Source organism: Eulemur rufifrons, chromosome 7 (assembly GCF_041146395.1).
Source record: "Eulemur rufifrons isolate Redbay chromosome 7, OSU_ERuf_1, whole genome shotgun sequence".
NCBI classification, from domain to species: Eukaryota; Metazoa; Chordata; class Mammalia; order Primates; family Lemuridae; genus Eulemur; species Eulemur rufifrons.
This window is the reverse complement of record NC_090989.1, coordinates 79,186,452-79,198,477: the sequence shown is the minus strand read 5'-3', so window position 1 is coordinate 79,198,477 and position 12,026 is coordinate 79,186,452. Positions and strand designations below refer to the sequence as shown.

General features: G+C 43.0%; 1 protein-coding gene across 1 annotated transcript; it reads left to right on the top strand.

Annotated features, from left to right (window-relative positions):
• Positions 1-4,115: 4,115 nt before the first annotated feature.
• LOC138386442 (5-hydroxytryptamine receptor 3D-like) lies at positions 4,116-10,282 on the top strand. The gene is given in 10 exon segments (XM_069472857.1): positions 4,116-4,190; positions 7,215-7,273; positions 7,728-7,814; positions 8,085-8,120; positions 8,122-8,267; positions 8,454-8,507; positions 8,510-8,592; positions 9,363-9,600; positions 9,722-9,937; positions 10,053-10,282. Coding segments are annotated over 10 exon segments (1,224 nt in total).
• The last annotated feature ends 1,744 nt before the right edge of the window (positions 10,283-12,026 follow it).

Sequence of the window (12,026 nt, the reverse complement as noted above, 5' to 3'; positions counted from 1 at the left end):
CCCACATCTGCTGTGGCACTCATGTTGCCATGTTATAAAGACAAAAGTTGTCTTTTGCAGATCAATTTTGCAGTGAAAGGAATTTTCATGGAATAAGACCTTTTCTTTAAGTCATTTAATACACCAATATTTTATTTGACATCATGGAAACAATGCAGTGTGAAAGAATAAGGCACCTCTTTAATGGTCTCAGGCAATTAGAAGAGGATTTAAGTTGTAAACAATGCCAAATGAAAGCCAGATGACATCATAGCATGTTATACAGCCAAAGGATTCACAGGATTTTCATGGAAAACTGCAATGAGAGAAGCTGAGTCTTCATAAAGTACACAGTAGTATAGGCATGTTATGGTAAGTCATATCACACACTCATGTCATGAAGGGAAGTATTACACATTTCCCACTTTGTAGTAGCAACTTCTCTTGTTACTTCATTCTTACCTTATTTCTTCATCAGTAGGGGTATGAAATGAAGAATTGTTTCTTAAATTTTTCTGTACTATTATATTGAGATGCACTGTTTGATTGGCCCAACAAAAAGGTGTTCAAAAATTAGCTCCTTGTTAAAAAGAGGAAAAAAATTTCCAGCAATTATCTTATTTTAGCAAAACAATATTATCCACCACATTAAATTAGTATTGTGTAGATTTTGTAGTCTTGCATGTATATAACTTATAAATTTATTTTAACTTTATGGTGGTATAAGCTATAAGCATAAGGACTTTGTATGTGGTTTTATAAATGGACATATTTAAGTAATATTATAATGTAAATAACAAGTCAACATCAGGGGTTTTAAAGAATTGTTCTTCTTTTAAAGAGGTCTGAACCTTATTTGAGTTTGGGAGACACTGGGCTGTAGATTGAAACCGAATCTTAGCTTGGTATGCGACTCCTTCCGTGATCTGGCCCGACATAATACTGCAGCTTCATCTCCTCTCACTCTCCTAGTCAAATCTGAGGTCTCCACAACACCGTAATTTCCATGTTCTTACTCTAGCCGTTCCTTCCATCCAGAACCACCTTCTAAATCTACTCAGCTAAAATAATACACATTACAGCCCATAGACAGGTCTTGGGATTTTAATACTCCCAGAATGACAATTAGAAATTATTCAACTGAATAAAATGATACAGTATGTCTAACACCTGTAATGACAAGATGTGTACAGAGAAGTCTCCCATGTTATTGTGAAGTATGGATTGGGCATCTTTCAGGCCACCACGTAGGAGGAAACAGAGTCCCTCTAAGCCAGAGAAGCCAGAACCAATAGTCTAGCCAAGATGGAGCCTTCTCCAAAAAACAGATCTTAGGCAGACTTAGAAGAATGGTCACTCTCATTCATTCTCCAGAACTTCTCAAGTGTTTTGCTTTATAAATGTGGGCTTTTGATCAGAAGAAGAGATAGACAACTTTGGTCTACATTGGTGATAACAACTTTTTGGCATGAATGTCAGTTGAAGAAAATTAAAAATTCATGCAGGCTGCACTTACTTTTCAATCAAAATAATTCAACTCTTGAGCCCCATGAGGAAAAAATATGTATTCTTGAAACACGAATTATATGCTTTATTGATTATAAGAGACTATTGCTGAGAAAAATCAGCATTGCTTTTTAGCTACTAATGTTACTGTGTGGGCATCTTTGAGAAGTAACGATACCAAAGCATCTTTTAAAACTTTCATCCCAGGCCAGGTGTGGTGGCTCACGCCTGTAATCCTAGCACTCTGGGAGGCTGAGGTAGGAGGATCACTCAAGGTCAGGAGTTCAAGACCAGCCTGAGCAAGAGTGAGACCCCATCTCAAAAAAAAACAAAACAAACTTTCAACCTAAAATTAGATCTAGGTAGACAGCATGTGGCCTGAAGCTGGTAGGTCATTGATCTAAAGGAAAAGAAAAAAAAAAAAAAGAGTCCTCCTCGAGTCAGTTGAAGTTTATGTTGCTCAGGGATTCAGAAATAGCTTGAAACTTATATCTATTTTACTTTCTGCTTGCTTATAGCTTCTTACAGTTCTAATCAATCTTCAAGTTTTAAAATACTTCTCTAGTTTTTTAAAAATTTCTTTATTTGTTTACATATATACTACTTGCATTCTATATTCTATCTGTAGCAAGTTTGAGACCAATTATTCGTTTTTTCTTCTAGATTTCTATTTACCTAAAGCAGTGTTTCTGAAAAATAATCTATGGAATACTAGTCCTACAAGATATCCTGAAAGTTAAGAATTTCCAAAGTCAACTAAGTTTGAGAAATTGTGTATATGGTATTCAAAAGTCACATTAATATTTTAGCTTAATACTCTGAGAAATCCTACAACAATGAAAGCTGGCTAGCATTGTTTAATTCAACATTTCTCAGACTTATATGAACATGAAATAACAAAAATAATTTTTTAGAAACAACATTAAACATCCTATAAAACTAGTGTTCTGCAGAAAATACTTTGGCAAATGCTGATCTAAAGTCACCTTTTTTGAAAAAGGAATAAACAAAATGAAAAACAAACTTGCCAAAGGGGAAGGGATTCTCCACTGATGAAGAGTGATGCTGAGATGAGTAGAAGGGTGAATCCCAACAGTATCTAGCTGAGTGAGGCTGAGAGAAAAGGGCTCTCTGCTCTCAGGAACTAGGGCTGCTGCAGTCAACCCAGATGTTTTATGTCCGGAATATTCCATTTAGTCTGGAGCAAGCTGGGCCATCTTAGGCTAGACAGGATAGCTATCACTGTCATTTTTCCTGTTATTTCTGCTTCAATTTATTAATTGCTTAAGATGGGCAAGGCCCTATACATACATTATCTCAAACCACATAAGACCCCTGCAAGATAGCTGTTACCCCAATTTTAGAGATAAGGAAACTGAGGCTGAGAGAGGGTGACATCACTCTTGCAGAAAGGATTTGGTCTTAGGCATTTCTTGTTGCATTATGCTACTTCAATTTGTAAAGCTTCTTCATTGAAGCAATTGCTCTCTCTCTGTTCTCTAAGCCACTGATTATCTTCCCTAAAGCTTTCCCTGCCAGAAATAGTTCTAGAATAAAACAGGTTAAACCACTGATAACTTTGGTTCTGGTTTCCACCATGAGCCAAATAACTGCACACCCCAGATCTAATAAGATCTCTGATTACCTAGGCCTGGAATGGTATTTTGAAATTACTTCCCCAGGCTGTACAAGAAAATCTTAATAACCAAAGGCAAAGTCAAACACCTACAGAAGCCAAGCAGGTAACATACCTGAGAAGAGCCAGCCAAGTATAAAAGAGTGGCAGGTGATGGAGACTGTGATGATCCAGAGAGAATATGCTCCTCCAAAGAGCTTAACCACTTATCTCTGGCAGATTGTTGTCAAGCAGAAATATGAGCCCACTGTTGCTAGATCTTATTTTTCAAATGAAACCAGAACTACAGTTTTTATGTGAAATCTCTCCATTTTTAAGTGTTGGACAACTAACTAATTTCTTAAAAATACTAGCAGGGTCAAAAATAACATAAGCTTTTAGGCTGATAGCTCATGATCTTTTCTTTAAAATCATAAGTCAGCCATCTCCTACTCCATTAATCACTCCCTTCATTCAGTAGACTTGGGTCCAAATTGCTTCTGATGCACACCAAGAATCAAAAGTTAAGACTTGCCAGTACTGAAGTCATGTTTAAAACCTCAGTGTCTGAAGTTGATTCTACAAAAAAACACCCCACGCATACATTTTTTTTTTTTTTTTGAAAGATGGCAGCAAGGTTAAATAAGTGCACGTTCCACTTGGAGGCAGTGGTAGTTATACATGCCTTTTCAGTGATGCATTATATATGCCAAAGTGACTTTACAGTATGAGGAGGCCATTAGCACTGCTCCAGTGACCAACTATTTTTGCTTTTTCCTCTCCAAACTGATTTGCCAGATTACTTTTGGAAACTAGATTCAGGCCCAGTTGGAGCACAGGGTGCTCCATGCTTATTTCTCCATGACATACTCTTGTCACCAGGGATGCTTGTTAGAGAGGTAGTTAATGCCACCTGACACCTGTATTATTCAAAGGTAGGGCTCAAGGTGTGGCCTGAAGTCTTTTAAGGTTAACATCATCAGCAAGTTCCCAGAGAAGAGGGAAGGAGAGGAAGATGGAAAGGAGCTGGCTCCATGGGAAAGGATTCCTCCTCTGCTTCATCCTCCACCTGCTGCTGCAAGGTAGGACAGCATAACAGCAACAGCAAAGCAGTTGTATAACTCCTGGGAAACAGAGAGTTTCTATTAATATAAAACTGTTATATAAAAATAATATGTTAATATTATACAATTAATAAGTAAAAATAATAAGCTTTTATTATACCTGAATAGTCAATGATTGGACATTCATATTGGTAAAGATGAAAACTCATGACCTTGACAGCTTTGAACCTCTTCCTAGGATCCTAACAATGAGTTGGCTCCTCTCTTTGGCTACTTCTCCACTCCCCATGCTTCTATTGGCCTCTTCTTCCCCACATCTCTCTTGCCATGCATATAAGCTGTCCCTATGGTTTCTGAATATCACTAATGTTAAGAAAAAGAAAATTCTTCTTTCTCAGCTCCCTTGAAGCCAAATGAAATGGACCAGAGAAGATCCTAAGGGGAAGGAGGTGGATGAGAAGATCTGTTGTGGCAGAGGGAAACTTTTTCATTATAATCTGTCCAGTCTAGAGTATTTTTCTTGTACATTAATCAAAGTGAGCAATGAGGGATAGTACAACATCAGAGAGAGATAAAAATGGACTCTACCAGAGAATGTTACCAAGCAATTATCTGTTTATACTCCACAAAGTATGACCAGGAAGGAGGTAGGTATAAAGTGGGTATGGAGGAACTGTCTTTAAGATAGTCTTGGTGATAAAGACTGCTGAGTGTTAGAGGAGAATAATCACAGCACATAGTAGAGTCACAGTAAATACTCATTAAATAGAAAAACTGGGTTGGTTCTTTAAGTTCCCATATATCTCAGACAACCTACCAGATTACTTCCCTTGCTAATTTATGACCATCTATGCCTTATTAATACAATGCGGAGGAGAGCTAGGATTGAGAAATTTGTCACTGACATCACCTACATGGCTCAAAGGCAGAGGGGAGCAATGGAAAGACACTGAGTGAAGATGGAGAGGTTTGTGGTAAGATTGTCAAGAACATAGCAGGACACTGTAAAGCGGTGGTCAGAGCTGAGTTTGCATACACATCTGGACAAGTTTTGCATGGAGACAGAAACAATGGAATTGAGAACAGATTCCTTGACTCAGCTCACCTCATCAACTTCCACCATTTGCCTACCGCCCAGCCCACTCTCCCTGGACCAGGAAGGAGAAGCTCGTATGCTTGTCCCAGTGCCCCCTATTTTCTCTCTGTGCAGAAACACTCCCTGGGCCCCAGCCCTGGCGCTCCTCTCACGGGGTCTCTGCTCTCTACAGGAAGAGGTGACACTTTCACCATCAATTGCTCAGGCTTTGACCAGCATGGGGTGGACCCTGCTGCCTTCCAAGCAGTGTTTGACAGAAAGGCCTTCCGTCCAGTCATCAACTACAGTGTCCCCACTCACGTCAACATCTCCTTTACCCTGTCTGCCATCCTAAAAGTGGTAAGTCTTCACCCAACATTGGAGTGGTCCAGTGGTGAGCAGTGAGTCCTCTGATTGGATTTTGTAAAATTAGAGACTCAACAAAAAAACCAAACAATCCAATTAAAAAATGGGCAAAGGACTTGAATAGACATTTATACAAATAGCCAATAAGCACATGAAAAGATGCATATTCAACATTACTAATCATTAAGGAATTGCAGATCAAAACTACAATAAGATACCATTTCACACCCATTAGGATGGCTACTATTAAAAAAAACAGAAAATAACAAGTGTTGGTGATGATGTGGAGAAATTGGAATCCTCGTGCACTGCTGGTGGGGAGGTAACATGGTACAGCTGCTATGGAAGACAGTATGGTGGTTCGCCAAAAAATTTTAAATAGAATTACCATACAACCCAACAATTCCACTTCTGGGTGTATACTCAAAAGAAGTGAAAGCAGGGGCCAGGCGTGGTGGCTCACGCCTGTAATCCTAGCACTCTGGGAGGCCGAGGTGGGCGGATCGTTTGAGCTCAGGAGTTCGAGACCAGCCTGAGCAAGAGCGAGACCCCATCTCTACTAAAAATAGAAAGAAATTATATGGACAGCTAAAAATATATATAGAAAAAATTAGCCGGGCATGGTGGCACATGCCTGTAGTCCCAGCTACTCGGGAGGCTGAGACAGGAGGATCCCTTGAGCTCAGGAGTTTGAGGTTGCTGTGAGCTAGGCTGACGCCACGGCACTCACTCTAGCCTGGGCAACAGAGTGAGACTCTGTCTCAAAAAAAAAAAAAAAAAGTGAAAGCAGGGTCTCAAAAAGATATTTGTATACTCATATTCATAGCAGAATTATTCACAATAGTTAAAATGCAGAAGCAATCCAAGTGTCTGTCGACAAATGATAGATAAAATGTAGTACATACATGCCATGGAATATAATTCAGCCTTAAGAAGGAAGAAAATTCTAACATATGCTACAATGTGGATGAACCTTTGAGGACATTATGCTAAATGAAATAAGCCAGTCACAAAAAGACACATACTATATGAGTCTACTTATATAAAGACAGAAAGTAGAATGGTGGTTGCCAGGGGATGGCGAGAGGGCAGAATAGCGAGTTACTATTTAAGGGGTACAGAGTTTCATTTTGTAAGATGAAAAGAGTTCTGGCAACGGATGGTGGTGATGGTTGCAAGACAGTATGAATATATTTAATGCCACTGACCTGTGCACTTAAAATGGTTAAGATAGTAAATTTTATGTTATGTATATTTCATTACAATAAAAATAGAAAAATATGATTTTTAATAGTGTTAAAAAATTAAAGGTGCATTCTTTGAGGTGGAGAGACATGATAAAGAATGCTGCAATGACATCACTGCAGGTAAAATCTGCTCTTTCTTAGAACATTCCACAAGAAACATATTCCCAATGGAACCTCATACTGGGTTTTTCACTTACATTTCCCATGTACCCTGGGTTGTTTTGACCTACATTTTTCAGTGGCTTATGATTTAAAATCTTAATTGCCACGTGGAACAACCTAGGAAACAATCAAGGGGAAGGTGGTGGCATTGGACTTGTATTCCTGCAGTTAATGATCCTGAATGAAAACTGTCTTTCCAGGATGCGCATCTTCAACTGATGACATCGTTCCTGCAGCTCAGTATGGTATGATAAACTCAGTTTCCCCTGTACATTACTATGGTACCTCCCTCTTTCTACTCCTAGGTCCAACTTTGCAGATTATATTGGATAAAGCTGAGAATACCCATAAATTAGACAAGTTCAAACAGTCAGACCAACAACAAAAACACCAAACTTTCTGATTGTTCTGCCAGTTTAGGAGGGCGGAGATGGGGCACAGGGAGAAGGTCATGGAAGCCAATCCTTCACGGGCTCCATCCCGGAGAATCCAGAGCCAAGCTCACAGGCTCCTTTAGAACACTGAGGTAGAAGTGGAGGAAGCAAGACAGTGGCAGTATGACAGCTGACACTGGAGACGGGGTGGGAGAGTGAAGAAATGGGTGAAAAAAGGAAGATAAAGTGCAGCAGACAGAGCAATAGTAAAACTAGTTCCCTCACCCTGTTTATTTCATGCCGTGGTTTCCTCTAGATCTGGCACAATCCATTCATCAGGTGGAACCCAGATGAATGTGGGGGCATCAAGAAGCTCAGCATAGCAGCTGAAAACCTGTGGCTTCCAGATATGTTCATCCAGGAGTTGTGAGTTTCAGGGCCAAAAAAACCAAGAAGGAAACCACATCTACAGGGAAGGGCATGGTGTAACCAACAGGGGCCACCCAAAGACTCAGCTTAGAAGGGAGCAGAGTCTGAACTGCAGAGCTTACAAACCCCCAGAACATGGCGGTGGGCGGAAAGTAGAAGTCATACGAGTGGGGCTGGAGCCCAGAAACGGGGTGACCTGAGAGAGAAAGAAGGCCAAGTCTGATGGGGAGCCCACAGCACCTACCTCCCTGTCCTTCTCCCATACAGCATGAATGTGGATCAGACACCTGCAGGTCTCATGGCTTATGTCAACAGTGAAGGTCACACCAAATATAATAAGCCAATGCGGGTGGACACCATCTGTAAACTGGACATCTTCTATTTCCCCTTTGATGAACAGAACTGCACACTCTCCTTTAGCTCGTTTGCTTACACAGGTGAGTGAGGCTCATTAAAGTAGACTGCTGAGAAGCAGAGAAAGGGTTTTGAGTGAGCGGAGGACAGAAAGCTGGGAACAGTGAGGGGGTCTGGAAGCTCAGTAGTGAGGAAACTCAGTGTGGGCAAGGGACGTGGGAGAATTTGGGGAGGCTGAGTTGTCTGCATCTCCTTTACAGTGGAGAACATGGTCCTGGGCACAGAGACAGAAGTGCAAGAGCTCTCAAACACATCGCGGAACCTCATTCAGAGAAAGGGGGAGTGGGTACTTCTGGGTATCACCCAAAGAGCAATAAAGATGACCGTGTCCTCCAACCAGTACGACCAAATCATTTTCCACGTGAGCTCAGGGGCCCTACTTGTGATCTTCTCCTAAGAGTCATAGCTTATGTCCTCCATGAGAATGTAAGCTCTCCCACGAGAAAGATGCTCCACGGAGGGAGGGATTTTTGTCACTTTTTTCACTGATAAATCTCCAGTGCTAGAACAATACCTGGTACTCAGGAAATATTCACTAAATAAATCTCTCTTTGAGAAAAAAACAACAACAACTCACAGTGAAGGTGAGCTTCCCATTCCTCAAGGGCTATCAGAAATTTCTGGAGGGCAGGAACTTTTGATTATTTTTTAAAGATATGGTAGAAAGCGTTATGAAATACTATCTTAGGGATATTATGATTCCAAGTCCTGACAACCCCCAAATATCTGTCACTATCTGCTTTGCCTTCAACTGGTCTTAAGTGTCCACCTGCAGAGTCGTAGAGGTTAGACTCTGATGAGAAAAGCGAGCAGATACAAAAGGATAGAATGCACATGATACCTAAGTATCTGGTCCCATAGTGTTGCTAAGAACACATCGGTAGGAATAAAAATTTAAGTGCAGAAAGTTGACAGCTTGGGCTAAGAGAGAATGAGATAGTTTCAGTGGTAAGTGGCATGGCAGAATCAAACCTTGAGATGTCTTTGGATGGAGAGGACAGTGAGACGGACAGGAGGGAACATTTCCTCACTGGACACTTTGGTGTGGGACAAATCCCGGCTTTTGCTCTTACCTGGCCTGGCAGCCTCCCAGCCTTCTCCTTACTTGTCTCTCCCTTTCCTTCCTGCCAGGTGGCCATCAGGCGCAGGCCCAGACTCTACATCATAAACCTCCTGGTGCCCAGTGGCTTTCTGGTTGCCATCGACGCCCTCAGCTTCTACCTACCTGCAGAGAGTGGGAATCGAGCCCCATTCAAGATAACCCTCCTGCTGGGCTACAATGTCTTCCTGCTCATGATGAATGACTTGCTCCCTGCCAGTGGCACCCCCCTCATCAGTATGGCTCCTCCCACTTTCTGGAGAAGCAGAGGCAGCAGAGGACAGGGACCAGCTGCTGCTCTAATTAAGGAGGGAAGGGGCTCTAAGGGAAGACTGGCTTTGGGATAGAGACAAATTAGTTCTGTTTTATTGATAGTTTGCTTTACCCTCAGGTGTCTACTTTGCCCTGTGCCTGTCACTGATGGTGCTCAGCCTGCTGGAGACCGTCTTCATCACCTACCTGCTGCACCTGGCCACCACCCAGCCCCCACCCATGCCGAGGTGGCTCCACTCGCTGCTGCTGCACTGCACCTGCCCAAGGAAATGCTGCCCCACTGCGCCCCACAAGGGAAACGAGGGCCTGGGTCTCCCCCGGGCCCGGCGGCCTGGTGAGGGAAGTCAGCCCCCAACACTTGCTCTTCTCACACCCCTGCCTCCCTCCTTGCTCCCTCCCCGGGAGGGTGACCTTCACAGCCCAGGGCTGAGTCTGTGTCCTTTCCACAGGCCTGAAGGAGCCAGTAGAGTTGGTGGAGAAGTCGCCAAGCTCCGGAGAGGCAGAGGTGGCTGGGGGCTCAGGATGGACAAGGGCCCAGCGGGAGCAGGAGGCCCAGAAGCAGCACAGGGTGGAGCTGTGGGTGCAGTTCAGCCACATGATGGACACCCTGCTCTTCCGCCTCTACCTGCTCTTCATGGCCTCCTCCATCCTCACCATCATCGGCCTCTGGAACACCTAGGCAGGTGCCCACCTGGAAACCTCCATCTGGAGCTTCTCTTGCCAGGCTCTCATGCCCTGGAAACCACCACATTTTTAACCCAGTCCTCAGACCAGACCTGGATAGTTTCCTCTGCCCTCCAAAAGTGAGGCCCTTGCTCCTGCTTGCCATCAGCCCCCTCGGCCCTCCCATGGGTCCTGCTGCCCTGGCACCTCATGATTCAGGTTCCTGAAGTAAGTCCTAAATCAGATCACCCCAATAAACCCCTTTGCAGAAGGTATCTACTTTTCCCTGAGTTATGTTACAGAGTCAAAAATCTCAGGATTGAGAGTTTTCTCGCAGAAACTCCTCATTAGCCAAAGCAAGGAGGATTTTCACATGCGTGCACGTGTGTGTGTGTGTGTGTGTGTGTGTGTGTTTTAAGTCTTATCAGACAACATGTGAAGTGCAGGGAAGGGAGAGAAGGGCCCAAAATCTATCAGAAGGAACTATAATAAAATAGAGATTAACCTCCTAAATCCAGTTACCCTGGATTTAAGCTTCCGAATTAATAATGTGCCAGAATTAGGCCCTTCTTGCTTAAAGAGTGAAACCTTTTGTCAGAGCCTGACATATGACTCATTCATCATTAAGCACTTAGAGTGTTAACATAGTCCTGCATTATCATTAACTGTGTCTGTGTCGCAATTTGAGTCGATCTACCCTAAATAATTCTAAGAAAAGAACAGTAGGCCAAAGGAAGCACATTTGAAAATGGCATCTACTTTACTTGGGGAAACACAAACGCCCCTATATGAACTGGAAAATTCCTTTTCCTAGCACTTGCCTTTTGATTTTGGAAATCTTTGCCTAGTGGCTCATCTCTCCCAGTAGCTGCCTCGTGCAAGCAGAGGCTCCACTGTGGCATCGTGCGTGAGAGCTGTGGCATGATGTGTTGGTTCCGAAAAGCACCTATTTGAGAGCAACTTAACTACAACTCAAATATGATTTTTTATTTTTATCAACAATTTCTTTCCCTTTCTTTCATTTGTTCATTTATCCCTACCTTCCATCCGAAGTCTATATTTCCCAGGTCATAGCAGTCTAGGAGTAAAAATAGTGTCACCAACTTACTTGTTCACTAAACAATGTTTCTCTGGTTCCTCCCCTCCACTGCTGTTTCTCAAGCTCCTCCAGCTCCCTCTGGTCACTGTAGATGCCCAAAGGGTGGCAAGGCCTCCAATGTCCACTGGAGGTGCTGCGGGTGCTGCCAAAGGGCTGCCCACCACGTGCGCTGCAAGAGCATCTGTTCTCTCAGAGCCAAAGCCGGGGGAGGGCTGGCGCCCAGCGCCGCAGATGCTGTCGGCTGGATGTTGAGTCAACAGCACCAGCTGTTACTTGCTCTTTCCTCGAGTCCTCTTCTGCTGGGACTCAGAAGGGGTGCACGGGAATTTCGAGTAGTGAGTCAGAAATGGCCTGCAGTCCTCTGAGTCATCCTTTCACTCAGGCCTATGGGCTTCAAACCAAATTTGTGTCCCTTCGTTCTCCTTTTAGGATGCATTTTTTGTTCTTCCAGGAAGACCTCTGGCTCCTCAGTTTCCAGAACCCTCTCATGCATTTCTCTTCCCATCACCAATCCTCCAGACATGTCCGATACATGCCCACAACCTAGTGCATACACAATCTAGGCTCAAATGGGGGCCCTCACATTCGCCTGAATAAACTGCTGTATCTGTTTTTACTTTGGCAGTTCCTCAACTCACAGTCTTCTACAAGGCAGGCCTTC